This window comes from Dermacentor andersoni, chromosome 1, assembly GCF_023375885.2.
Source record: "Dermacentor andersoni chromosome 1, qqDerAnde1_hic_scaffold, whole genome shotgun sequence".
In the NCBI taxonomy this organism is placed as follows: Eukaryota; Metazoa; Arthropoda; class Arachnida; order Ixodida; family Ixodidae; genus Dermacentor; species Dermacentor andersoni.
In genome coordinates, this window is record NC_092814.1 from 84,802,052 (window position 1) to 84,825,839 (window position 23,788).

A 23,788-nucleotide genomic window follows, 5' to 3' on the forward strand; every position below is an offset into this window, starting at 1 on the left:
AGCCACCATGGGAATGATAGGTATAGTAGTACATGAATCTGTCTGATCTTCGTGCTGGTCAGTTCAGACGTTCTTGTGGCTTCGTTTAATATGCTTTATCTGCCTTAATTCTCCTAAATTTCAGAACAATCTATACTTTTCTGAGTGCAGCAGACTTTTGAACACGGACAATCGCTACTAAATGCAGAGGTTCAGCCTCTCGAGTTGGCCAAATGGAAACGCGCCAAGCGACTCAACGCTCCCGCTTGCCCGCGAGGAATTCCTGAGGGCGTCCGCGATGCCACTTGTCGATGCATGCCCCCGTGGCGTAATGGTTTCAATATCGGGCTTATGTGCTTAGAGGTCTTGTTTTCGAGTCCTGTCCTCGGACAATTTTAATAATGCTAATATGATTATTTATAACAGGGCACATTGCTAAAAATTACGAGTTGAGGTAGTCACGAAGCCGTTTGAAGCCAGAAGGACGAAGCTTACGCAAATCCATGTACCACCCATCATTCCCACGCTAGCTCAACCACCCCGCTTGCAGCTCCCGTAGACACTAGCGCCAGCGTTCCCTCCAGTAATTATTGTATGAAACTATGTGGATAGCCTTACAGGCCTACGCGTCACGGGACTTGACGTCATCTACGTGGCCGCGCGCCAGACGACCAGCTCTGCTTAGCTTTGGCAGACGGTAGATACACTGGAACACTGAGTGAAAAATATAGTGAAAGTGATAAAACGCCAGTAGTTTCATCTTAAATATAAATGCTAAAGTTATACCTGGTAGTTAACGGCTGCGGGATATGAAGAAGTACGTGAATGCATGCGACGGCATGTTTTGCTTGACACCCATTCTTTCCGCTGGGCAAGCCACCTGTCAGGAACACGCCAACTGCGTACTCGGGACTGCGTGAGCAACATCCAGCGACAACAGCTGGTTCGACACCAGTAGCTGGATGAGAGCATGGTATCGCATGGCAGTAGCTGATGAGAGCATGGCAGTAGGTATCGCTTGAGGCGTAACGCGCTCCCACCACCGGCCAAGCAACTCGATAAAACGCAAGCGGTCGCGTTTCGGCGACTTCACACAAACACATACCCACACCCAAAGTACATTAACAAAGTCACAGGGGGCAAGGAAAGCGAACAATGTAGGCTCTGTTCAGAAACAGGAACACTCGCCCACATAATGTGGGAATGCGCCTCGCTCCCGTTTTCTCATCCCCCCGTCAGCAGCGAGACTGACTGGACAGCCTGGCTCAGTTCCGCGGACGTCGACCGACAGCTTTAACGGAGAAGGCCAAGCAGGCCCAGGGCCTTACTTGAGCCCAATCCCTCAGCCACGTCCCCCTTTACCCTTCCCCCTTTCAATAAAGTTTATCACCACCACCAGAGTGACGCTTACTGCCGTTCCACTCACGTTTCACGGCACTCAGGCAGTGCAGACAGGTGCGTTGGTTTCGCCTTTCTGATAAGCGCGTCTCCCAGAGGTGCAAGCGATGCGAATCGCTGCAAATCGACTGAGACGCCAAATGGGTGCACCGTCACGCTCTTCCACGCCTTACGCTGTCCCGTCATTAGCACACGCGCACTATAGCTTTCTTGCTGGCACCGCTCTGAGCAGAGCGGACTGTGTATACGCTAAACTATAACATACCAGGACGCTTTAGCTGAAAATTTAGGGTCCGCTACGCTCAGACCGGCATATGCTAGCGATTGCCACGCAACCGCTTAGCGGGAATGCTAGTACGCTTGCGAACGACGCTCATGCCGGCAGTAGTACGATGATCGCTTCCCTAGCTTTACTTACAAAGCCGACTGATTACACGTCTGCATGGCTTCTTGGGCGTTTAGCCTGTTTAGCAGCCGAGCTGATAGCGCGTCGCTCGCGTTTCGGCAAGACGTGCTTATCATATGCGACATCTACGTAGTTCCCTGCAGTGCCTCACCGTGCGAAATATGAGCGGAGTGGAGCGTAAGCGGCGCTCAGCTAAAGCTGTCTGCTATAACTCTCTATTCTAAGAGTACTCTATTCAAGGACAAATCATGGTCATTCGCTAGAGTTCACGTGGCTTTTTTGCGCCCGATGCTGCTCCCGCGCCTTTGTTTTCGCGACCGAGACATCTTGTCGGGGCAAACTTCCGTTGGCTGCCCTGGGCCCGTGTATAAAATGCGTCGATGTGATACAAAGCACAGCAAAAATCTCCGAAGCGTGTGTGTGTGTGTGTGTGTGTGTGTGTGTGTGTGTGTGTGTGTGTGTGTGTGTGTGTGTGTGTGTGTGTGTGTGTGCGTGTGCGTGTGCGTGTGTGTTATAAAACTCAGGGCAACTCCGATTTCTTTATTCAACTGCATATAAAAATAATAAATGCTCTTATTAGACAACCGCTTTACTGAATGTAATTCTATAATGAAATTTTCCATAATGAAATTAGCTGCACTTGAGAGAAAACGTTTCAATCTGGCAACCGTAAAAAGCTGGATTTTGATTTATGACCTCGCACTTTTTACCATGTTTACCAAAAATCTGTAAGTTTAATAAAGCTGCTGAAGCACGAAGTTTACAAATCCGGTATTCTGCACCAAAAACAGATAACACATTTCTGTAATCGGTTAAAGTGTCTATAAAGTGGTCGAATTCTATATACGAGTTTACAGCTTATACGTGAATTCTTACAATGGTTACGAAAGCGTTGCAGAAGTTTTACTAAACATTAGTGTATATTCAAGAGCGCTGTATAATGTATTAATTTTGACTACATTAGGATGTCTTAATAAGTGAAGTTTACATAAGTGTGACACACAGAGTTGCAAACTTGGTATTAAAGTGTTTCTTTTTTTTAATTTTGCGATCTCCAAGAATCTCTATAAAACATTTACGGCCTAAATAAAACGTCTGCTGCCTACAGTCACTAGACTATGACTTTTTCTTTTTGATTTAAATGCAGCAAATCTCATTAAAATCGGCGCACTGGATGCCGAGCCAAGCGATTTCTTCGATCCTAAGCATTTAAATAGGAGCTTCCGTGGTAAAGCGTATCGTTTCAGGGCCGCGTTTCAAATCCTGCTTTTTAAAGGACATTTTCTTCCTCCCTGCGCCTAGTAGCGAACAACGTTCCCGCTATTTTTCACGACTTTACGGTGAAATTCACCGCATGTTGCGAATAGCCGTGACCAAATTCAGTACTCAAGGACGATAAATGTGAAAACGAAAATGCAAGCGCTAATTTAAGTTACTCATACTACACATTTCCTAAAACGTAAATAGACGCTAAGATAGGAAGCAGATACTTGCATATGCTGCGAAAGCAGTGCAATCAACACCGTCTGGTTGATAATTAAAGTAGCGATCTTCAAATAAGCAGCTCGGTGCCAAACAGAGTCCTATCTCAGTGATTCAGAGGTTTCGACACCGATACATAAAAGAACCGATTAGTATTGCGGGCGGACGCGACATTTCTTTATGGCGGCGCATTAACGGCCGTCAACCTGCCGCCCGCATTGGGAAACCACACTAGGGTGGCTACCCACACCCCGTTTCTAGAAGCGGACCTTTTACAGTACGTGTGGACAAGAGATACCACATCTCTCATTCCGATCGGAGCACGCATGTTGTATTAAACTGTGCTTGGGTGGAGGAGACCAGAAGTGCTTTCGAACACGTTCCCACGCTCTGCCGTTCCCACGCACACGGTGGCTCGCTGCCGCCCGACTGTCTGCGACCTGGCTCGGCTGAATCAAATACCGTGTACATCGTGGTGCGGCATGCGACCCTCTCCCCACACTCGGCCGCGTCGCTGAGGCGCGCGTAGTGCCGCGGAATGCGGCCCGGCTATCATGTCGCAGGGCACACTGCTGGAGATTTGCTCGACTCCGCGCATAATATCATCACCCCCGATCCCCGCACCCGATGGCCGCGTAGTTCTTGTATTACGGGCGGCACGAAAGTGGGTGAGCCCAGTTTTCTCTCTTTTCAAAGTTATATTCGCTGGCGCGCGCCGCTGTTTCTGTGCCAGGCGACGATACCAACGGACACCTTTGTCTGAGGTCGCACTCATACGTGAGCTCGCTCGTTAATTTTTATGCAGAAACGCGCACGGTGCAGGTGCTGAGCGCGCTCATTCTCTCGCTGCCCTGGCCTGGCCGCGATTGTCTCTCTATGAGCGAGTCGTTGAGCCGCTGCCAAGTGTGCTATAGGGTGCGTCTGACATCGTCTAGTGTGTTGCATCACATGAAGTGAGTCGCTCACATGAAGCACGCTCGCACGAGTGACCTCTGAACCTGAGATGCGTCCGCCGTGGTGCCTCAGTGGCTTTGGCGTTGCGCTGCTAAGCACGAGGTCGCGGGATCAAATCCCGGCCCTGGCGGCCGCTTTTCGATTGGGGCGAAATGCGAAAACGCCCGTGTCCCGCGGATTGGGGGCCCGTTAAAGATCTCCTGGTGGCGAAAATTAATCCGGAGTACCCCACTACGGCGTGCCTCGTAATCAAATCGTAGTCTTGGCACGTAAAACCGAAGAATACAACCTGAGACGCGCAGGAGGTCGTGTCATACTTTTGACGTCCACTATACCGCCGCGTACAAGTACGAGCACTGCGGCGTACGCAAGAGGTCAACAGAGACACCCCCTTATAGGGTACCTCACAATACTATACGCGCAACTGTGGCGACGACCGTCACTGTGGCCTGGCAAGTAAAAAGGAAAGAAAGAAAATGGAAAATCGCTAGTGCACCCGGCACTTTGATTCGGGGAGCTCCTTTGCCCCTTCGCAACAGTGTTGCGTAATGCTAGGGCGAGCTCAGAAATATAATGACAAATCTATTGAGCATCGCGCGGGGAGTCGCTGTCCTGGCACAGACAAGAGCAGGAGAGCCCGCCGAGAACAAGCGACCCACTATATTTATAGCAGTCCGACAGGCCCAGCGAGATTCGCTGTCCTTCAGAAACTGTCGCACCCCGTTCTGGCGGTCTCTCAAGAACGAGTTCCCTCAGAATCAAAATGACAGAGCTGCGAGTGTGCATCTCCAAAGACTGAGTGACTGCCCAAGGTAGACAGCTGTGCAGGGTCGCTGTAATTGCTGTTTTATTAGCGACACATTCTTTTTCAGAGGGGCTGTAGGCGTTGCGGTTGCATTCACACTTTTATGCCGCCGGTTTCTTCGCGCTCACTGCAGGGCAATCCGAAACGACAGCCCCGAAAAGACTTGGCACGAAGGCGCATTTTGTGTTTATCAAGTGCACTGCGCCCACTGCACCTTGACCGCTGATCTGCTGCCTTCAAGGTCGCACTCGGTGCCGTGATACAGAATCAGTGTATTATGCAATCGCCTCAGCATTATGCAATCGACACAACTTTTCATACTACGTTTTCAAAAAAAGGAAAAGAAAGAAATAATAGAGGGGGCAAGGAAAACGAAGGTATGAAATGCACCAGGCTGAGCAACCCCGAGAATAGAGTATAAATTTGCATGACCACCAAATGGTTATAACGGCAGCGCCCGCTCTAATTGGTCTGAACGACGCGATATTATCAGTGTTTCGGTATAACCGCAATGAGAAACCAAAGACTAACACACTGGAGCTGAGACAAAGTGTAGCCAAGAATTTTGCTCAATTAAGGATTCAACAATCGTTGTGTCTTCTATCAGGCTATTTCATTCCTCCGATTAACACATGTCGTCTCGATTCTTTCAAGGGCGTTTGACAGTGAAGAATCCCTTTGAGTGCAGGAATCGCTGTGTGTAGAATTAAGTTGTGGATTACTGCGCTGCTTGATTAAATGACACACAATATAATGGTAGAACAGAGAGAGAGAGAGAGAAGGGAAGACAGAAAGGCAGGGAGGTTAACCAGACTGAGTCCAGTTTGCTACCCTACACGTGGGGAGGGGAATGGGGAGTGAAAGAGGGAGAGAGAGAACTTAGGTGTAGGATGTCTACAGTCGGGCACTCAAGTCTGTTGCCCTCAGGTAGCGAAAAAGCGCTCGAACTGCTTTCTGGGCCAATGAACTGTGAGGCCAGGCCCCCAAGATCTTCGCTTCCGTAAATGGCCTGTCATCCAGTCTATTTAAGGCACACTGGAGGTAGAACAGATAGGCTCATGTACACGTGGAGGCCGTGCCTTCCTTCATTACTGTGTCCCATCTAAGAAAGTGCCGCAGTAAAGCAGAATTATGTCGCAGCAACCAGCCGTTGCTTAAGCCTTATGGAGCAAAAGGTTTAGACTAATATTCGTTGGTTTAGTGCGCGTATTTTTTTATGTGAATAGCTTTCTTGGCCTCTTTCGCCCATTTTCGTGGTTGGCGGTGGCCGGTGTCCTGTGGTCGAAGGTTTGTGTTTTGTGGTCGGCGGTGGTCGATGGCCGGAGTTGCGAAACAAAGGCACCGAGAAAAAGGACGCAATGGAGTTGCAGGGGGTAGGGGAGGGGAAGGGGCGAGAGGGGGGACGGTCAAACGCGAGTTCTCGCGCGAAGGAGGAGATCAAGATCGGAAGAGAGAGAGAGAGAGAGGGGGCGGGGCTGTCGCTCGTTCGCTCGTTCGGTCTATTCGTTTAGTCACAATCATCATCAATGGTTTGTGCGCAATTTTTTACTTCTAGCATGTTAGCTGTGGTCTTGCTATTATTTTAAACAACTGAAGCTAATTCACAAGAATAACTCAACTGTTACAACATAATTTTGCTGGTAGTGTGCTAGAACAGAGTAATTCAATAACCAATGTGCGGAGAAAGAGTCCCGTCTCACAACTTATATATGCTACATTGAAAGTCTTCATGGCTAACAAAGGTGGCATCGGGATTGAAGCCTGAAGAAAATTGGTCAATAGACACCATATTTTATGATTGCGTCGCAGTGCTAGCGACCTATTCTTTAAACGCAAGTTCTGCGTCATTTTTTAGTCTTACATCATTCATCCTTGCGCTGCGCCGAGCTACAAGGCCCTTCCATTGTTCTGACACCTTTGCGCTTATACAAGTGTCCTCTTTCTAGTCATTTTACAGGTACCAGCTAACAGGATCGCACCGTCGTAATCCAGGCAGAAGATTGAGCTGCAAGCCAGCAATCTAGTAGCACAGAAGAGAATTACGTGTCCATCAAGCAAAGTCTAGCCACTGCACATGCGTTATCAAGAGCGGAATCTACGTGACGAAGTTGAATAATTTACGGTTTTCACGTCTCAAACCTACGCTTGGCATATAGAACGAAAATGGCACGAACTAGGCGGACTAAGTGTACGCCATTTTCCTTCTAAATACAATGTACGAACCATGCCAATAGCAAACTCACTAGGGTTGGTCGATGGGAGACACCTTAGTGCAGGGTCCCAGAATAATTTTGACCGCCTGATTCACCTTGAACTTCAGTTCACGGGTAACATAAAAACTACGCATGCGCCGAAATACGGCGCCGAGGACAGGAACCGGGTCCGTAACCAGTGAATGTCATGGACACGGAGTCACCGCTACAAATTGTATAACACAAGAAAGGCGGAAGACAGGAGGCTGTTGGGTGTAGACGCACTACGTTTCGCAAATGTTGCCGGTAACTGCCTCGCCCGAGCGCCGCCTTCTGATTACAAGTCGATAGCGCGAAATGCAGCTCAGTTCAGTTCGACGCTTTACAGCTTTAAACTCAACACTGCATTACATTGCGGACAAACAATTCCCATCGGAGCATTTTGGCGTGCTCATAACTGGGAGCAGTACGGTACCATGACAGAAAAAGGGATCCATATCGCTAAAAAGCGCCCAAAACTGGTCATGCTGAGCAACGAAGGTACCACGCACGTTAAAGGGGAACAAAAGTCACAAGCCACCTTTTTATTGTTCTCTCCTTTACATACCCAAGTTTGACAACCCTTTGTTGATATCGCCTGTTTGGGCTGCGATCGCACGACAATTCATTTCACATATATTCTTCGTTCTCGCAATATACTTCATTGCTGCGTCGTCAGCATCAGCGCCATATTTTCGCCTACGCCACATCGAATCGTTTCGGTATGGATATTACGCAACAATAATTGAAATATGCAAGTGCAGTACGTGTGAAAACATTTAGATAGGGGAAATCCATAACTGAAGGTAAAAAATGGTTAAACGACGTTCATTCCCCTTGTGACATGCAGCGCTCCCAGCACACTGCCCACACAGTTAAACCTTCCCATCAAAGCGAGTAAATCCTTGCAGGTATATCTGTACAGCTGCAAACACAAGCAGCCCACGCGACAGGCTGGGGCTTAAGCATTTTATTCCGCTAGGCTCTGGAAATGAAGTATCGAGCCGGTCTCTATATTTAATTTGCGTGTTGACTGCCAGCAAGCACTCATTACGTTTACCACGCTTGTCCGAGACGTCACAGCGAAACGCGATGGGATGTTTGTAATTTTGGTAAGGATAGTTTAATTATATTTTGCAAACAGCGCGCACTAGCTCACAGCGGGCGGGGAGGCCTTTAAGCAGTTATAAGATTAGATGCGTCCGTGAGAACGCAGCGCATGACATGACGTGCACACTTAATAGGCGGATGTCTGGGCTCGTGGGCATTTACGCTTTACAAGGAAGTCTCAAGCCGCAAACTTTGAGGAACATCTCTTGGCAAACGTTCAAAGACATCAAACACGACAAGGGCCATCTGTTAACCAAGTTGTTTGTCGACCAGCTATCTGTGAGGCCAGTCAAGCGGGAATCTAAGGCTCTGCTTCTGCCATTACGACGAGTGTCATCGCATGGTTGAAACGAAGCTTGTACTGGCATCGCAAAGTATAGGAGTGGCGGCTTGGGCGCGCGTGACACGCTCGGATAAACAAAACTCGGGAAGAACACGAGTTCCCCAAGAAGTCGAGCGTAAATTGCGAGTGCGTGCAAGAGCGGAAAAAAAATATCGCTGGTCTTCAGCGTTTCTTCTGGCACTGAATTCATTTACTGTGAGAGAAGGAGGCTTTTTGAGGCGGTTGACACTGTCATTTTGTAAAGAACAACTTATTGTTTGCGATGCAACCAATATAGTCCTCAACCGCCACAATATACTGCATGTTGTGACTTCTGAAGTACATGCACAGACGTCACCAATCTCACTGCGGGGTGCAACTCCTTGCACAAATTGTCCAGCGCGAATGTCGTGCGATAGCGCATTGGTTATCGCGTCCATCTCCGAAGTATACGCATTGCCGCAGAGACATGAGACGAAGGTTCTTCTGTTCATGTCACAATATTTGCAATACGAGGGCGTAAAGTGTGCTATCCTGAGTGAGTTCGCAGCTCGTCTGTTCACGAAAAGTCTGGAGAGGACGGTAGTAGGCTGCATGGGTGATTGTTCGAAACTTGGAAACTGCATCACGCCTAAAATAAATATAAAAAACGTATCACTCAACCAATTAATTTGTGAATTACTTTTTACACTAATCGAATTACACCCATATGCGTATTGAAATCAGTCGAACAAAAATGTCAAATACAAGTTTGAAACTAAACATTCGAGCAACCGGTAGTGGTGCATACAGTGTGCGAGCAGATCTACTTGAACAGAAGTTTGACACTTCAAGCGTTTTGCCTTCACGCACATCGCTTTAGGACGCAGAACACATCCACACAATCCCACGCTTTTAACTAACCAGTGTTGCCGAAGAAATCTAACAGCATTCACGCCACCGTATTTCCGTCGTAGTTCACCAGGGCACATTGGAAACCTCTTCGCACCAGGGTGCTTAACAAGGCGCGTAGTTGATTTACGAACAGTCAGCGAGAAAAATTAGCCACGTTTCCTCTAACACAGACGTGTGCGTACAGTGACGTGGAAGAAAATTCTACATCTTGTGGAGGCAGACTGCTGTGCAAGATGATGATGATGATGAAAAACTTTATTTATCCCTCTTTAAAGGGAAGGGGGCAACGGAATAGAGGGTGGGGGGAGGAACTACTTGAAGTAGGCCTCCTCTATCCTCTCAGCCCACTTCAGGATGGCCTCCTGAAGGTCGGGCCTCGAGCTGCGCAAGGCAGCCTCCCACTGCTCAAGATAATTCAGTGAGCTGACGGCATATAGATAGATAGTCTGCGCTTTAAATAGCCAAGGAACGGTGGACAGTCCTAAGACCGAATACGCGAGAATGTGTTTGAAACAGCCTCTTAGTGTACACCAAATATGGACCCGAATTAGTGAAATATTCAAACATTCTCATATAGCCGACATTACTGTATGCCTTCAGTGTCTTTAGGGTCTTAATAGTAAGAAAATGAGGTGTTATCGCAGGAAACAAGAGCATGCAGAAAAATTCTGCAGTTTCAACCTGCATTGTATTAGGGCGGCGGATAGCATGTCTTCACTGTTTCATTCTAGTGAAACGACCTTCAGAGATGCATTTAGCTTCTTCCACATTTCAGCCTTTTATCCTAAAAAAGAAGCAGCATGCAGTCATCTCATGAGAATGCACCCTCTACCATAGGTCGGAAAACTCACTCATGAGTCGGCTCACTCAAGCTCACTCAAGCTCAGACCGACCCGTTAGTCTGAGAATGAGCGAGCCCGGCTCTGTAGAACTTTGGGGAGTCTGAGTGAGCCCTGCAGAGCAGAATTATGGCAAGTACGACTGAGCCAGGTTGAGTAAAAGTTTAGTGAGTGTGAGTGCCGGAGTAAGTCCTAAGCAAAAAAATATATGTATAATTTGACAGCGATCGAGTCTGAACGAGTTCCGTTCATTTTGCCGACGCCCTATACCCTCTACAACCGCGCCTCCAAATTTAGGTGCGTGATTTAGGTGACGGAGGCAGGGAAGCAGGAAGAAGGCAAGTTCTGAACGATTTCCCCGGCTTCATATACTGGCCAAACTGCTCAGTCCCGACAAACTGAATGAACCCTCATCGACTCATGGAGCGGGCATTTCTTAAGCCTCTGGTGATTCTAAACTTTCATGAGCTTGACGATTTCCTGCCGTGCTGCTATTGGAAGAACCTAAAGCCCTGTGCCAAGAGACACACCGCAAAGTGTAACCACCGGGCCTCCGAACTTATCTACAGCAACTGAACTTGCGCAGTTCACGACGCGGTGCGTAAAGCATTTCTGTACCTATGGCACTGCGCCTGTGGGAACACCACAATCAGCCACGCGACGTTTCGCACTTCCTTAGCCGTCTTGCGCTCGTTATTCTTTGAGTTGCTACGCAAACGGTTATTTGAACACCCTCCGCGACTTCTGCCTAGTTCGTATGTAACAAATTCGTCATTACAGCTTATTATAAGGTTTTGCACGCGCCTTGGTAATAGTGAGCCTGCAACCCAAACAAACTTCCAGTCCCATGCCCCATCAGCCTACTATGTTAAAACCAAAAAGTTATGTTTTCGTTTTGGTTTCACGTACGAGGCATCATTTCTATGTTGTCAAATAAAAGAATTGCGTTTAATGCTTGAAGTACAGGTATTTATGATCTTTTGTAGGAAACGCGGCAAAATGTAATTGTATGTTTGTTATAAAGAGTAAAACTTCAGAAGTATGAAGGTAACAAATGTGGGTTTCTTCACTGTCGAACTACTGCTGCTCATCCTTTTTATTTTTCATTGTTTATATGCGAGGGACGTTCCCAAATTTTCGTCATTTTTTTAAAGAGAAGATGGTACACCAGGTGAAACAAACAATGACCATAAGAATCCACGCCTGTTGCTGCTTAACGACAGAAGGAGCGTCAGCGGAGGAGGGATGACGCATGCGCAGAGCGCCGAAGAAGAGAGGGTAGCAGCAGACCGGCGTGCCCGAGGTTATTCGAGTACAAATCGCGATGGCAGACCGACGTGTGCTGACAACGCAGTCGCCAACGGAAGTGCGTGCTGTTATCCGGTTTGAATGGGCACCTGTTCCCTGCATTGAAAGTCGCACTCTCGGGACACCACTTCCAAAACAATGCTGAGGTGGAGCAGGCTGTGCGACAGTTCCTTGCATCGCAGGGCACCGAGTTTTTTTTTACCAGAATGGGTTCTTCAAACTGATTGCACGCTACGACAAATGTCTCAATGTCGGTGGCGACTATGTGGAAAAAATAGTGCAAGGTCCATGTGAAAATAAATGACGAATCTTCCTTTCGCAACGTCCCTACATATATATATATATATATGGATATATATATATATATATATATATATATATATATATATATATATATATATATATATATATATATATATATATATTGATATGCCCAGTGCACACAGTACCCGTGGGCATAGTGTCATGCTCAGGAATTAAATGAAAATTTCATGTAGGCACTTTGCCTGGTGTTTTATGTCCTGCTGTGACCTTCGGTATCCTGCACGTGTAGCAGCACGTTGAAATTATGGCGACTATTGTAATTGACTAACTCAAATACAATTAATTTCTTAAGAGCTTCTTTGGCTGCCCTACACGCTTTTTTCCGACCAGGAGCAGATGCTTGTAGAAACTACGCAGAAGGCGGCTATCGTGTGACATTCTAGTACTCCTGGAGAGGAAAGACAACCAGCATTAGCCGCATTCCACGCTATTTGCCCAGTCAAGAACGTCGTACTTTTGTTCACATGTTTTTTCGAATAAGAGTGCGCAGCATTACAGCGCCTATAAAAAAATGCGCGATACATTCATCTTGTTTTAAAGTTCCACTCATGCGTTCAGGAACATAGATTTGTCATGCGTGTGACAGAGAATGCGGCCGTCTGCACTTCATAACCAAACTATACTACTTGGTACGTATATGAGGCCGCCACTGACGTCTATATGCCGTGTACTGACATAGCCCCACCACGCTTACGCACTTAGACGTCAGTCGCAACGGTGCGCGCAGAAAGCCGGCGAACTTATTTAAAGAGGACGTTTATTTGCGAACCCCTACGGTCTTTGCTGACCGTGGCTGCTGCTATCTCTCCGAATAGCTCCCAGCACAACAGCCCGATGCTGTAACCGTTCGGCCATAATGCCTATGTTTTTTTTTTTTTTTCGGTATTTCATTCACTGAACACAGGCAACACAACACAGAAATTAACAGTGGAAAATGTAAGCAATTATAGTAGTGCAGAGGGGGAGTCGCGTGCATAGTTCTTTCATGCCCACGCCTAACGAGAAAAACGACGACACGAAAACAAGTCAGCTTTCGGCAGTAGCGAAACCGCGAACTTGGCTCGCCTGCCTTTGCTCGCCCGCTGTGCTTTAAGAAGAAATGCCCCGGAGGAAAACCCTCGCTGCGACACCGACCCAGCACTAAGTAGCATACTGCATTTCTATACAATCATCTGGGACGCTAAAAAGTCCGCAGGTCTCCCGGTTATATCTAGTGGTCCGTGCGCCTAAAAATGCCGCTGTCTGATTCGCATAACGACGGCCGTTGTTCTTTGCGCTCCAGTGAAGCATTATTTGACTCGAGCCCTTCTTCTCGCAGGGGTCGGCCTTCGTGCGTGCCGCGCTATTTCTGATGGCTGCTCTAATCAACGCCGCAGTCTCCTCGCTGGATCTCGATGCCGACGCCAGAGCGGTGGCCGCGCGCGCTGCGCGCATCGGCGGAGACGCCCGCGGGGCTGCTGCTGTAGCCGTCCGCATTTAGCGCGGCGCGCCCACTCGAAACCGCTGCTCTCAGCCTGTTCGCGGGGCGCGTCACGCTCGCTGGCCCGCGCGAAACGAGGGGGGCACCGCCGGATGACCCAACTGCGTCACCACCCTGCGATGGCTGGCTCTTGCCGCCACCTCTGCAGTGCCCACCGGGGCATGCGAACGCACGGCGCCACATGGGTGTCGCTTCGCGCAAGCATGGCTGTTCTCGTGAGGAAAATTCGCCAATCGAGGCCAATTTGCTCGCGAATCGCACGGCATGGTGGCGACCCACCGTGATATCCTGATGTCTAATGACAAGGGAGAGACTGTTTAGCAGAAACAGCACTGGGTGCCATTTTTTAACCCTCAAATGAATGAAGAGGCACGCACCGTCGAAACGCTGCTAGGTATGTGTTCGTAATACAGTGCGTCCATGCAAAATCTCTCGTTAGGGATGTTAAATAGGTTGTATAAGGGTGCCTATAGATTTATCGACATGTTAAACAAGATCAGAAAACTGGGAACCGGCCTCTAAAAACAACTTACTCTAATCTGTAAATTTGGCAACATCTACATAGAAAGAAAAAAAAAACCAAACTTGTTCCACCATAATATAGGACAGGGAAAAAGATAAGCGGGAAACGGATATTTAACACGTTAAAAAGGTTGCGAATGAAAAAAATTATGTTGATCCTTAGCTCTGTGCGAATCGGTGGACGCGGCTTCTCGACGGCTTTCATCCCACCAATCAATACTGAGAGGCTATTGGTCTCGCGTTGCGTGGTAGAATCGCAAGTTTACGGGTGCACGCATTGAGAAGCACGGAACATAACGCTTCACATATATAACGCCTCTGCACCCATTGCATACATAATCAACAGCCTTATATTATAGGTATGTTAGAGGTATGCTTTACTATGAAATTTCCACAAATTTAATAGTTCAGTCACATCGTGTCCTTCCACATGCAAACAATGTGAAGTGTTAGAACGGTGATCACGCGGCCTGCGACGCACGCCTGATCCAAAGACGACAGGATTCGTACAAAAAGGCGGCATTGTAGTACCTAAACGTCCATGCTTAAATAATAAAACCACAGCTACCGATAGTGTTGCGTTACACATGTTACATGGAAAACACTCGAAACATTCGGGTTGACTGTGTGCGCTTCAACTAAACAGTGAATGCGCGCACTATAACTATAACCCTTATATAAATATATAATTTGAAAAAACTGCAGGCCTACGTTAAAAAGCAAGAAGAAACACTGAGAACATTTGAATGTGTGCCTGTACTTCTTTCAACTTATTAAACATGGGATCCGAAGAACTACGTCTTTCATACACACACGCACATTATATATATATATATATATATATATATATATATATATATATATATATATATATATATATATATATATATATATATAAAGGTTATATGTTGGAGCATTGTTTTGCTCTGACTGTGCATGCCTGAGCGATGTACGATGCAATCTTCGCCGCCCAAATGCTTACTCACGTCGAGCGTATTGTGTACCTTTATAAAGCTGCTGTTGTATCACCCTACATGCATGTCATTTCGAGTGATTTTAAAGCCGCGTGATTGGCACCCAATATATTGATCAAAATACGCAAAAGCATACCACTAAATAATTGCCTAGGTCAATAAAACAGTCATTTCAGCTCGTTGGTGTAGATTCATCGCTAATACTTGAATAGGGGGTGGCACTAGAACAAGAACAGAAAGACAAGAAGGGACGGGCCACGGGGACGGGCCAAGCGCTCACTCGCAACTGCAAATGTTTCTCGAATAGTGCTCAGTATAGACGATCACGCTGAACATGGGTCACACTACGGTGAAGTTGTAGACGCGTACAAGCAATGAAACAGAGTCACAAGCGAAATGAAAGCAAGCGAACAAAAAATGATCCGCAAGACGATCATATATCATCCAGACTCGACAACTGTTTTTATTTTTCTGAAAGTGCGACCGAAGGAGGACTAACGCAGCTATTTGCTTCAGTTATTCTAGAGGTGAAATGCCTCATCTGTTCCTCTAATCAGCTTTTAGTTGTCGTACGATTAATGTGGCCGTGACATCAAAGCGAGGCAAGCAATTTCGTGCTTTTGAACAATAATAGTGACGACAACTGAGACACAAAGACCCTGTTTCTTTACTTACGTCAGTCAGGGTTCTCTAGTTTGTGCGCGTCTCTTTTATATCTCAGTCACCGCCATTTGAAGTAGCAGCGGGGCTGACATCTTCAGGTTACATTAAAACGTCTCCCTCACTCCCTCATCGGTTACCCTGCATCGTCACAATGTAAGGAGCGAGGACCTTCCATGTTTATTTTATTTATGATATAAACTAAATGGCGCCATCTTATTCCGCCGACATTTATTGCCACCAACAACGCAGATGTCAGAACTAATACTTTTTTTCCAGTGAACAACGAACTCCTGCGGCGTCGAGGCGGCGCAGACTTGAAGCGTGCGATCCTTCAGTGCACGCAGAGCGCCACTGGAGGATCGGGCGGCATGCTGGCAGCCACCGGCTTCACCCTGATCGTCCTTCGGCCTTCCCCCAGGCGGCGCGCCGCATCCGGTGGGCAGGTTTAAACTTAGAACGGGCCGGGACGCGAAAACAAACGAGTTGCACCGACAGACCGAACCCAGCCCGTGCTCCGCGTACCCCGAAGTCTCTGGAGCAGCGCTCGACTCCCGACCAGAGACGTTACGACGATGGCGCCCCGAAACTGGAAGCGGCCGCTGACGCTCATCTACAACGACAACTACAAGTACGGCAACAGCCTGTATTCGGGCGCGCTGGACGACATCGAAAAGCGCTACCAGGCATCCCTGTCCAGGACGACCTTTAGGGCTGACCGTGGCGACCTCGGACTGAGCACCTTCTCCAGCTCCAACATCGGTTCGGCGCCGGAGCCCTCCGCGGGACGGCCGGCCACCGCCGCTACGAACGAGTCCGACCATGCGCTCCTCTCGCCATCTTTCTCGGCGCCGTCGCGGTCACCCGTGCGATCTATGCTGGACGCCGACCACGACCTGCGCAAGGCGCGCTCGCAGGGCGACTTCGGCCGGCTGCGCAGCAGCGCCCTGCGGCCAAACTCGTGGAGCGACGAGGAGGCGCTCTTGGAGGACCAGAGCTACACGCGCAGGCGACGCCGCAGGAAGCAGGACAGGAGCGACTTCCTCTTGAGCTCCCCGACTGCGGCCGCCGGCGAGAACATCGACTACTACTTCGACAAATGGTGAGCGCCCTCGTCGTCGCATCACACTCCGACGCTTGTGCGGCACGTGCGCGATGCCAGCAAACATGAGCGGGGGCCCAAGTCTGCTGGCATGGATCCGTCTGTGCTCTTGCGTACGGACATGCATGCTAGTAGTTCCCCTTAATGCCCAACTCTCGCAGACCAGCAATACGTGAGCATGTCCAATGTGGCTCTTCTTCGGTCTTCTGCGGCTCTCTGTTTCCACGTAGGGTCATGAAACATGCCAGCGGTGAATACTGCTGAATATCCTCGCAGCCTATATATACCAAGTCTGAAATTGACTTTGCAGCGGTGTGTGCGACCATGGCCTGCACCACTGATGGCGCGTTCGGCTAGTCTCTTTAGAGCGCTCTGATAGTGCTATAAGAATTGTTAAATAGCTCTAAAGCTGTATTACTATAATGAGCTGGTAGCGATAGTCTGGCTTCATTAGCGCCATTAGAATCTTTGTGCTACCTGCGGCTGCGAGGAGACGATTGAACACCTCCTTTGTGACTGTCCCCGTTACAAAGTGCCAAGAAAAGTGCTCGTGACCGCTCTCGAAAAACTTAACAATCGCCCCTTTACAGAGGAAAAAGCTCTAGGACATTGGTCCAGACGGGCTTCGGCACTCAAGGCCTTAAGGGCTTTGCTGAAGTTTTTAAGGAGATGCGAATTGTGCGACCGCCTTTGAATGTTGTAGCGCGTAGTTTCGCGTTACTGAGTGAATTTTCTGGTTTTCATTTTTTTCCTCTTCTTCTTCTTTCTCCTTTTATTCCCTTTACCCCTTTCCCCAGCACAGGGTAGCCAGCCGGTACTTACACTGGCTAAGCTATCTGTCTTTCCTCTCCTTTGTCTCCTCCTCCTCCTTTGCTTGTGCTCGCAACAAAGCTTAGTTGCTGTCTTACACAATGTGTGTAACACTGCCGGGTCGCTTTGGAAAGACTACTCGAATATGCCATGAATTCTAGACAGCGGTTACAGGCTCTAAGGCAGTTCACATGTTTCAGGCCCCTAGCCCTTTGCCAGCTATTCTGCAAGTGAGTAAGTTATAGTAGCGTAATATATAAACCGTCCAAAGAAATAATACACCGTGCTGTCTGATTCAAGCGAGTAAAACCTTTCTGTGGCAATAATATACGATTTAACTGCTGCATACTTGTATAGCTAAAGTTTCAGTGTAAAGCCGAATGACTGCATTTTCCTTCGAAATATATGTTATACGAGCTTTGAGTTCATATCTAGCTACAGCTATGTGCTGTTCACAATAATCGATAGCAGTTTTCTAAAAGCACGGATATTATTATTCCAAAGAAATCTTAATCAAAAATCTTGTTTAAAAATGATCTAGCCCGTTTTCCAGCGAATCAATTCTATGATTTAATCATGCGTGTTAGATTACCGGACTATGTTAAGTAATACAAGGCGTCATCACAAGCCGGAGCCGCCATCTCTCCTAGAAACAGTACAAAGAATTACTCATTGAGAATTGTGCCAAGCTTTGCCTTTAGATTGATGATGCAGCGTGGTTCCCTTTCTTTTTTTTTTTGCGTTGTGCGTACGTATGTTTTATAGCACGCATTACAGCCACTGGATGGCAAAATTATGTAAAGCATTTCTCTGCGAAACTGTCATCTAGCATCGAAAGTATAGGAAGTGCATGGATATCAACATCATCAGGCAAGCCTGCTAGTCTCGGGGGCGATTTCGGGGATCAGGAGAGTGCGAGGCTGGCGGTTGCTCAGATAAGCATGGTGAGCGAGCAACTTGGTCGGCCAAGTTGTTGAATGGTCTCTGACCATGATCCTGAATCCAATGAACTAAAACACTGAGGTGCGACGACTTTTGTTACCTATGTATTGGTTGACATATTTGTAGTGTCTTTGTAACTTTCTCCAGTTTCTTCACTGCACCAAGTGAGTCAGTGTAGAAGTGAATTTTCCGTTAGTGCACTGACAGCTTGGTGACGTCATATATGGCTTGTAGTTCGAATAAAATGAACACGGCATTTCGGTGGCATGGGCGGTATAGGTACCTAATTTCGGTATGACTTCGGCTTACGAAGCATATATCCGTCCCCTTTGTGGAGAATTATTCGGAATGATTTATTATCAATTAGCATTGCTCTTAGCAGGTAATATAGACATGATACAGTCAACAGCGAAATAGAACCTGCAGCGACGCGTTCTTGACCAGCCGTCAACATTTTGAAAACGTGCATCCGTAGTAACATCACGAGTAACAAGAATTTATGGCCAGCCTATTCTACATTCACTAAATGTCATTCTAACATTGAAGGCATTGCAAATAAGCATGTACAGTGGCATTAAACATGATAACACGACGCTTCGCAATGCAGTTAAGGACTTTCCCAACCGAGTTTGGCAGACCAAATGCCCCATTGACAGCGGTTAAACCAACAACATTTCAACTTTATAATTTACGTCAGACGGATGGCCACTTCATAATTTAGTCAATTTAAAATTGACAGCGACCGGGGGAGAAGAAAGAAAGAACAGCTCCTGCAAAATTAGCAAACCGTTTCACTGTGAAAAAGGAAAGTTCGGGAGAATGGGTCAATCTAGGCGCGCGACAGACCTGTCACACGTCACCACATCTGCCGTTACTGTCACTGTGCGTTCCGCGAATGAATGCGAACAGTTTCGCCCTCGGCTATTGTCCTAGCAACAAGTATACGTTTCGTTTCCTGAGCAATTCCATTTCCGTATAGTTGCTTCAATTCGCAGCCGCTGGAAGAACGCAGCATATTCCGTTCATCTGTAAAAGGTTTATAGCGTAAAATATGCGGACCGTCGCTGCTAAGGCGTACGCAGGATCACCTGTGAAGCTTCATGTTAATGGTGAGCATCACGCTCGATGAAGTGGCACGATAAAAGGAAGCGTGAGCAAGGGTTAAGTTAGCCGGCAAGCTCGAAGATAGCACACGGCACATTGACAATGAGGGAATGAAAGTCGTGTCATCGTATCAGATTGTTCTCATCAAGCGGGAAAAGCGCCCCGAAACGACGTTGACGGTTGTGCGCAGCGCTAGCTCCATGCTGTTTCATGCTTTTCCAGTTTCGAGTTCGAGTTACGTTAATTCAGAGTGGATGGCAGAACCATCATCTCCGTAATTTTCATCACAAAATAGATAACTAAATTTTCTGCAAGAACGTTGGTTGATTAATTCCGGCGAAGTAAGCTTAACGTTTACCTGGCATTTGCCTCCCAATTCTCGTGCGTACCGTTTCCAGTGATAGCCAAACTCCCGTTTTTTTATTATTATTAGTTTATTTGTTCCAGTAGATAATCGGTGTAATCCGAGAAACTGCGCCCGTACTCCAGGTGCGGCACGAAAAATTATGAATGGAAGTTCATTTGTAAGCCTGGAGGCAGCACAGGGCTTGAGGCTTGGGTCTGAACAGGCACATTTGGCAGAACGTTTTGCCTTAATAATGGCTGTGAGGAAATTCTTTTTATTTGCTATTTGTGCGTGTACACCTAAAGGGCATCAAGTAAGACGTTTCTCCAGAAACAGAGCACAGGACGCATGGGCCTTTACGGATGCTTCAAGATTAGTAGTTCAACTACGTTAGTGTTGTTGCCTATACTGTGAAATGTCCTTATAAAAGTAGCACAGTAACATTGGTACTCTAATTAATTTAGGTTGGCTAGTGAAGAACATCGTGCGTTCGCTCATCGAGTTCACAATTTCACCGACTGGGCTGTCAGCATACGGTTCGTCACTTCAGATCACCGTACGGGTTGGGCAGTCAAGTATAAATTCAGGACGTTTAGACACCTTACGCTCCTACCAATTATACTAGCGTGTCTTATGCAACTAAAATAGGAGAAATGCTTGCTTACAGATTTCTAAGTAGAGCCTCAACCAGACGGTGTCCCTTGATTGGCGTTGTCACAAACAGTTCTTAGCAGTAAATCAACCGCTCTCCGCTCACCGCACCTAATAAAAACAACTTCCGCGAAAGAAGGACTTTCCCACGCTAATGCACGTAGAGCTGATTAGCGCGTAGCACGTTATGCTAAGCTATCCTGGCCGTCGCAGCTTTGGACCGTCGCTACGTTTGTATTCAAGAGTGATGTAGGATCGCTCCAGTTCTTTCTCTCTCAGTGGGGGTCGCATCAATGCAATTCCCCGCCACTTTGAGCAATAAAGCCTTCATCTCAAGCCAGATGCGCAGAACGTGGTGTGACTGCAGCTAGGTGAACAAGTTGCTACAACGGCGTACACAAAAACATGTCAATTACACGTTGAAGGGCTGCCCATTATCTCGTTGCGGAAGCACCTCAGCTCGAGGAAAGGTGCACTTGAACCCATTCCAAGACGATATTTCTCTCGCCATCTTTCTCACCCGAAAAACATCTTTTTGGTCTCTCTTTTTCTGCGTGGCGCGCTTCCTGCGTTCATGACCTTCCGTTTTCTCTCGTCACTGCATTTCGCGCTTTGCTCCGTCAGTCCGTTTTTAACCCAGCGTCTTTGCAAACACTGAACTTTTAAACGGGAAAAGGCTGGCTGTGTTTCAAGGTTGACAGAAGGTAAGGAGACGGTAACTTCGGACTCTGAAGGCCTCAGTTGTTGAGCATTCCGTTTGCTGGCACTTCTGCCCGGTTGGCACCGGGCGCGTTTCGACGCGTAATTGTGAGCCCTTGTCACCTCGTTGCCGTATTTACTGCTAAAAGCGCAAGAAAGCGTAGATTGGAAAAGAATGTCAAAAGACTGCGACAGAAAACGACAGCGCCAGACACCGCCGTGCGCGATATACATCGCGGATGCAGCATGCGCAGGCTGCCTATGAAACCAGTATCTGAGGGAAGAACTTTCTAAAAATTCAGCATTCAAGATGACAGCATCACAGCCACGTTGTTACATTGAAGTACCTTGAGAAGCGTGTACATTGCGCCCAACAGGCAGTTAGTATTAAAGTCAGTCGATAAATTTTAACGACCGAATCTTAACTGCTTTCTGCCGGATGCCACCAGTTTTCTAAACATACTTTCCCCGTGCGCCTGATTACTATCCCGACGCAACGCATTGCCTGGTCCCAATTTGACGGAAGACGCAACGACCTATATATATACGTTCCACATAAACAAGCAATATCAATGCGAAAGCGGCGAAGTTTATGATAATTACATGCGCACAACGGCATTACATATACATTCATACAATAGATATACAATATAGATTGCCCGTGGCAGAAAGACCTTCGGGCAAACCTTTTTTTTTCTACTTCAATTTTATTTTTCAATTATATGAAATGTCCCATGCGTCCACTGGATCAACACACTCGCTCAGAGTCGGTTGATGCAGCCCGGCCCTCAAGCAAGCTGAAAGGACGTCCACTCTTACTAGTAATAACGGAGTGTTTACCCTAACTGTGGACAATTCTAGAATGTTGAACGTGGTTGCGATAAGTGGGTGGTTAGTATCCAGCAACGAACAACCGGACGCTTTATTCACGCACTGTCTCGCGCCAGCGCAGGTATTCACTATATTGCGATGGTCATGTACGGATGTTTATGGCGTCAGGGCCAGTTATGGACAAAGAACGCCAAGACAGAATTCTAAAGTTTGTCAATGGGGGCGTAGCATCTCGCGATCGGCTCATCAGAAAACGAGTCTACTTAAACGTTGCCACATGTCAAGCAGGAGGTCGCCACAAGCCAACTTTCGACTCGACCCGCTTGCCTAGAATCAACGTACACGAATCCTGAAGCAAAAGGTTCTCAATTGCAATGCTGCACACTCAAGCAACACTGAAAACGGAGGCCATCAACATAATGGCTTTACCGCGTTTCCATCTCTGACCCAGGTGGTGTTAGCTCACCATTTTGCCACCCAAAACTGCAAAACAGCGTCTACAAATAATTTTGGAAGACAGCTGAGTAATTTGAAAAAGAAATTAGTTCTGGTGTTTTACGCACCAAAGCCACGATATGATTATGAGGAAAGTCGTAGTGGGGAACTCAGGAATAAATGTGACCACCTGAGGTTCTTTAACGTGCACCGAACGTACGTTTATTTATTTATTTTTCTTCATCTCGGTCCCATATAATGCGGCCGCCGCAGCCGAAATTCGATCCCGCGCCCTCTGGCTTAGCAGCCACGAGTCACTACGCGACCACGGTGGTTAGCTGATCAACTACGTTGGACCGCGACGTGTATGCTATGTGAAAATAAAAGCTGAGCAATGTTTACAGATACGGCGTTACCGCTCGTGTTGAAACTAAAGAATCTGGGAAGGAATTCACTAAGCTGCGCTGATCTTACGCAATTTCTTAGCCAAAACGTTCTTACGTTAAGATAAAGGTTCGACCAAGTTGCAGCGTTTTTAACTTACAACGTCGTATGAGAGTGAGGAGAAAGGACAGCTTGTATTTAACGACAAGGAATGAAAGAAGCGCGGTCGAGTGATAGCATGGTGTCACATCATGCATCTGTAGTTAAGGCGAATCACTGCACGTCACACGGCGAATCACTGCACGTCACATCATGCCACTGTAGTTGGGGCTATATTCTTACGGCGAATCACTGCACATCGACGGCTATTCGACGGCTTCCTTTTCCGGGCGTCTGCTACAGCGCCGACAAGCACATCCGCCCCTACCCGTTCACCACGCCACCATCAAAAGAATGGCAGTGGAAATGTCACGAATCCTCCTCACATTTCTGCTAGACACAGGACTGACGGACACATTGTGACATATTTGGCGCAGGAAAAGACGCTCAGGTGGAGCAATTGCCGGCCAGGTTGGTCAGGATAACCTCACCTGTAGCATCATACCTTGGTAGTGAAGCAGCGCACTGACCAGTACAAGGCGAAGACACACAAGAAAACACGACACTTCGCCTTGTCCTTGTCAGTGCGCTGCTTCACCACCAAGGTGCGATGATTAATCACCAACTCGCCCAACTTTCCACATTAACCACCTGTAGCAACATCACCGGCTCTACCACCACAATATTACACGGCGAA

At 47.5% G+C, this 23,788-nt stretch overlaps 2 protein-coding genes across 7 annotated transcripts in view; one reads left to right on the forward strand and one right to left on the reverse strand.

Annotated features, from left to right (window-relative positions):
• The window catches only part of LOC126546320 (cytochrome b5-like), a 66,121-nt gene that overhangs the window by 14,713 nt on the left and 27,620 nt on the right, over window positions 1-23,788 (reverse strand). Inside the window, exon 1 of one of the 3 annotated variants that reach the window (XM_055061688.1) lies at window positions 1,406-1,578. The exons of the other annotated variants lie outside the window; for them this stretch is intronic. Coding sequence (XP_054917663.1) covers window positions 1,406-1,563 — 158 coding nt within the window. The 5' untranslated portion in view covers window positions 1,564-1,578. Of the gene's footprint in view, window positions 1-1,405; window positions 1,579-23,788 lie in introns of those variants that run through there. 3 annotated transcript variants of the gene reach the window in all.
• The window catches only part of LOC126546318 (uncharacterized), a 38,912-nt gene continuing 31,184 nt past the window's right edge, over window positions 16,061-23,788 (forward strand). The window contains exon 1 of one of the 4 annotated variants that reach the window (XM_072286204.1): window positions 16,061-16,790. In XM_072286204.1, the coding sequence (XP_072142305.1) occupies window positions 16,264-16,790 (527 nt within the window). In that variant the 5' untranslated portion in view covers window positions 16,061-16,263. The remainder of the gene's footprint in view (window positions 16,791-23,788) is intronic. The other 3 variants (XM_050194494.3, XM_050194495.3, XM_050194496.3) reach the window with 3 other exon arrangements.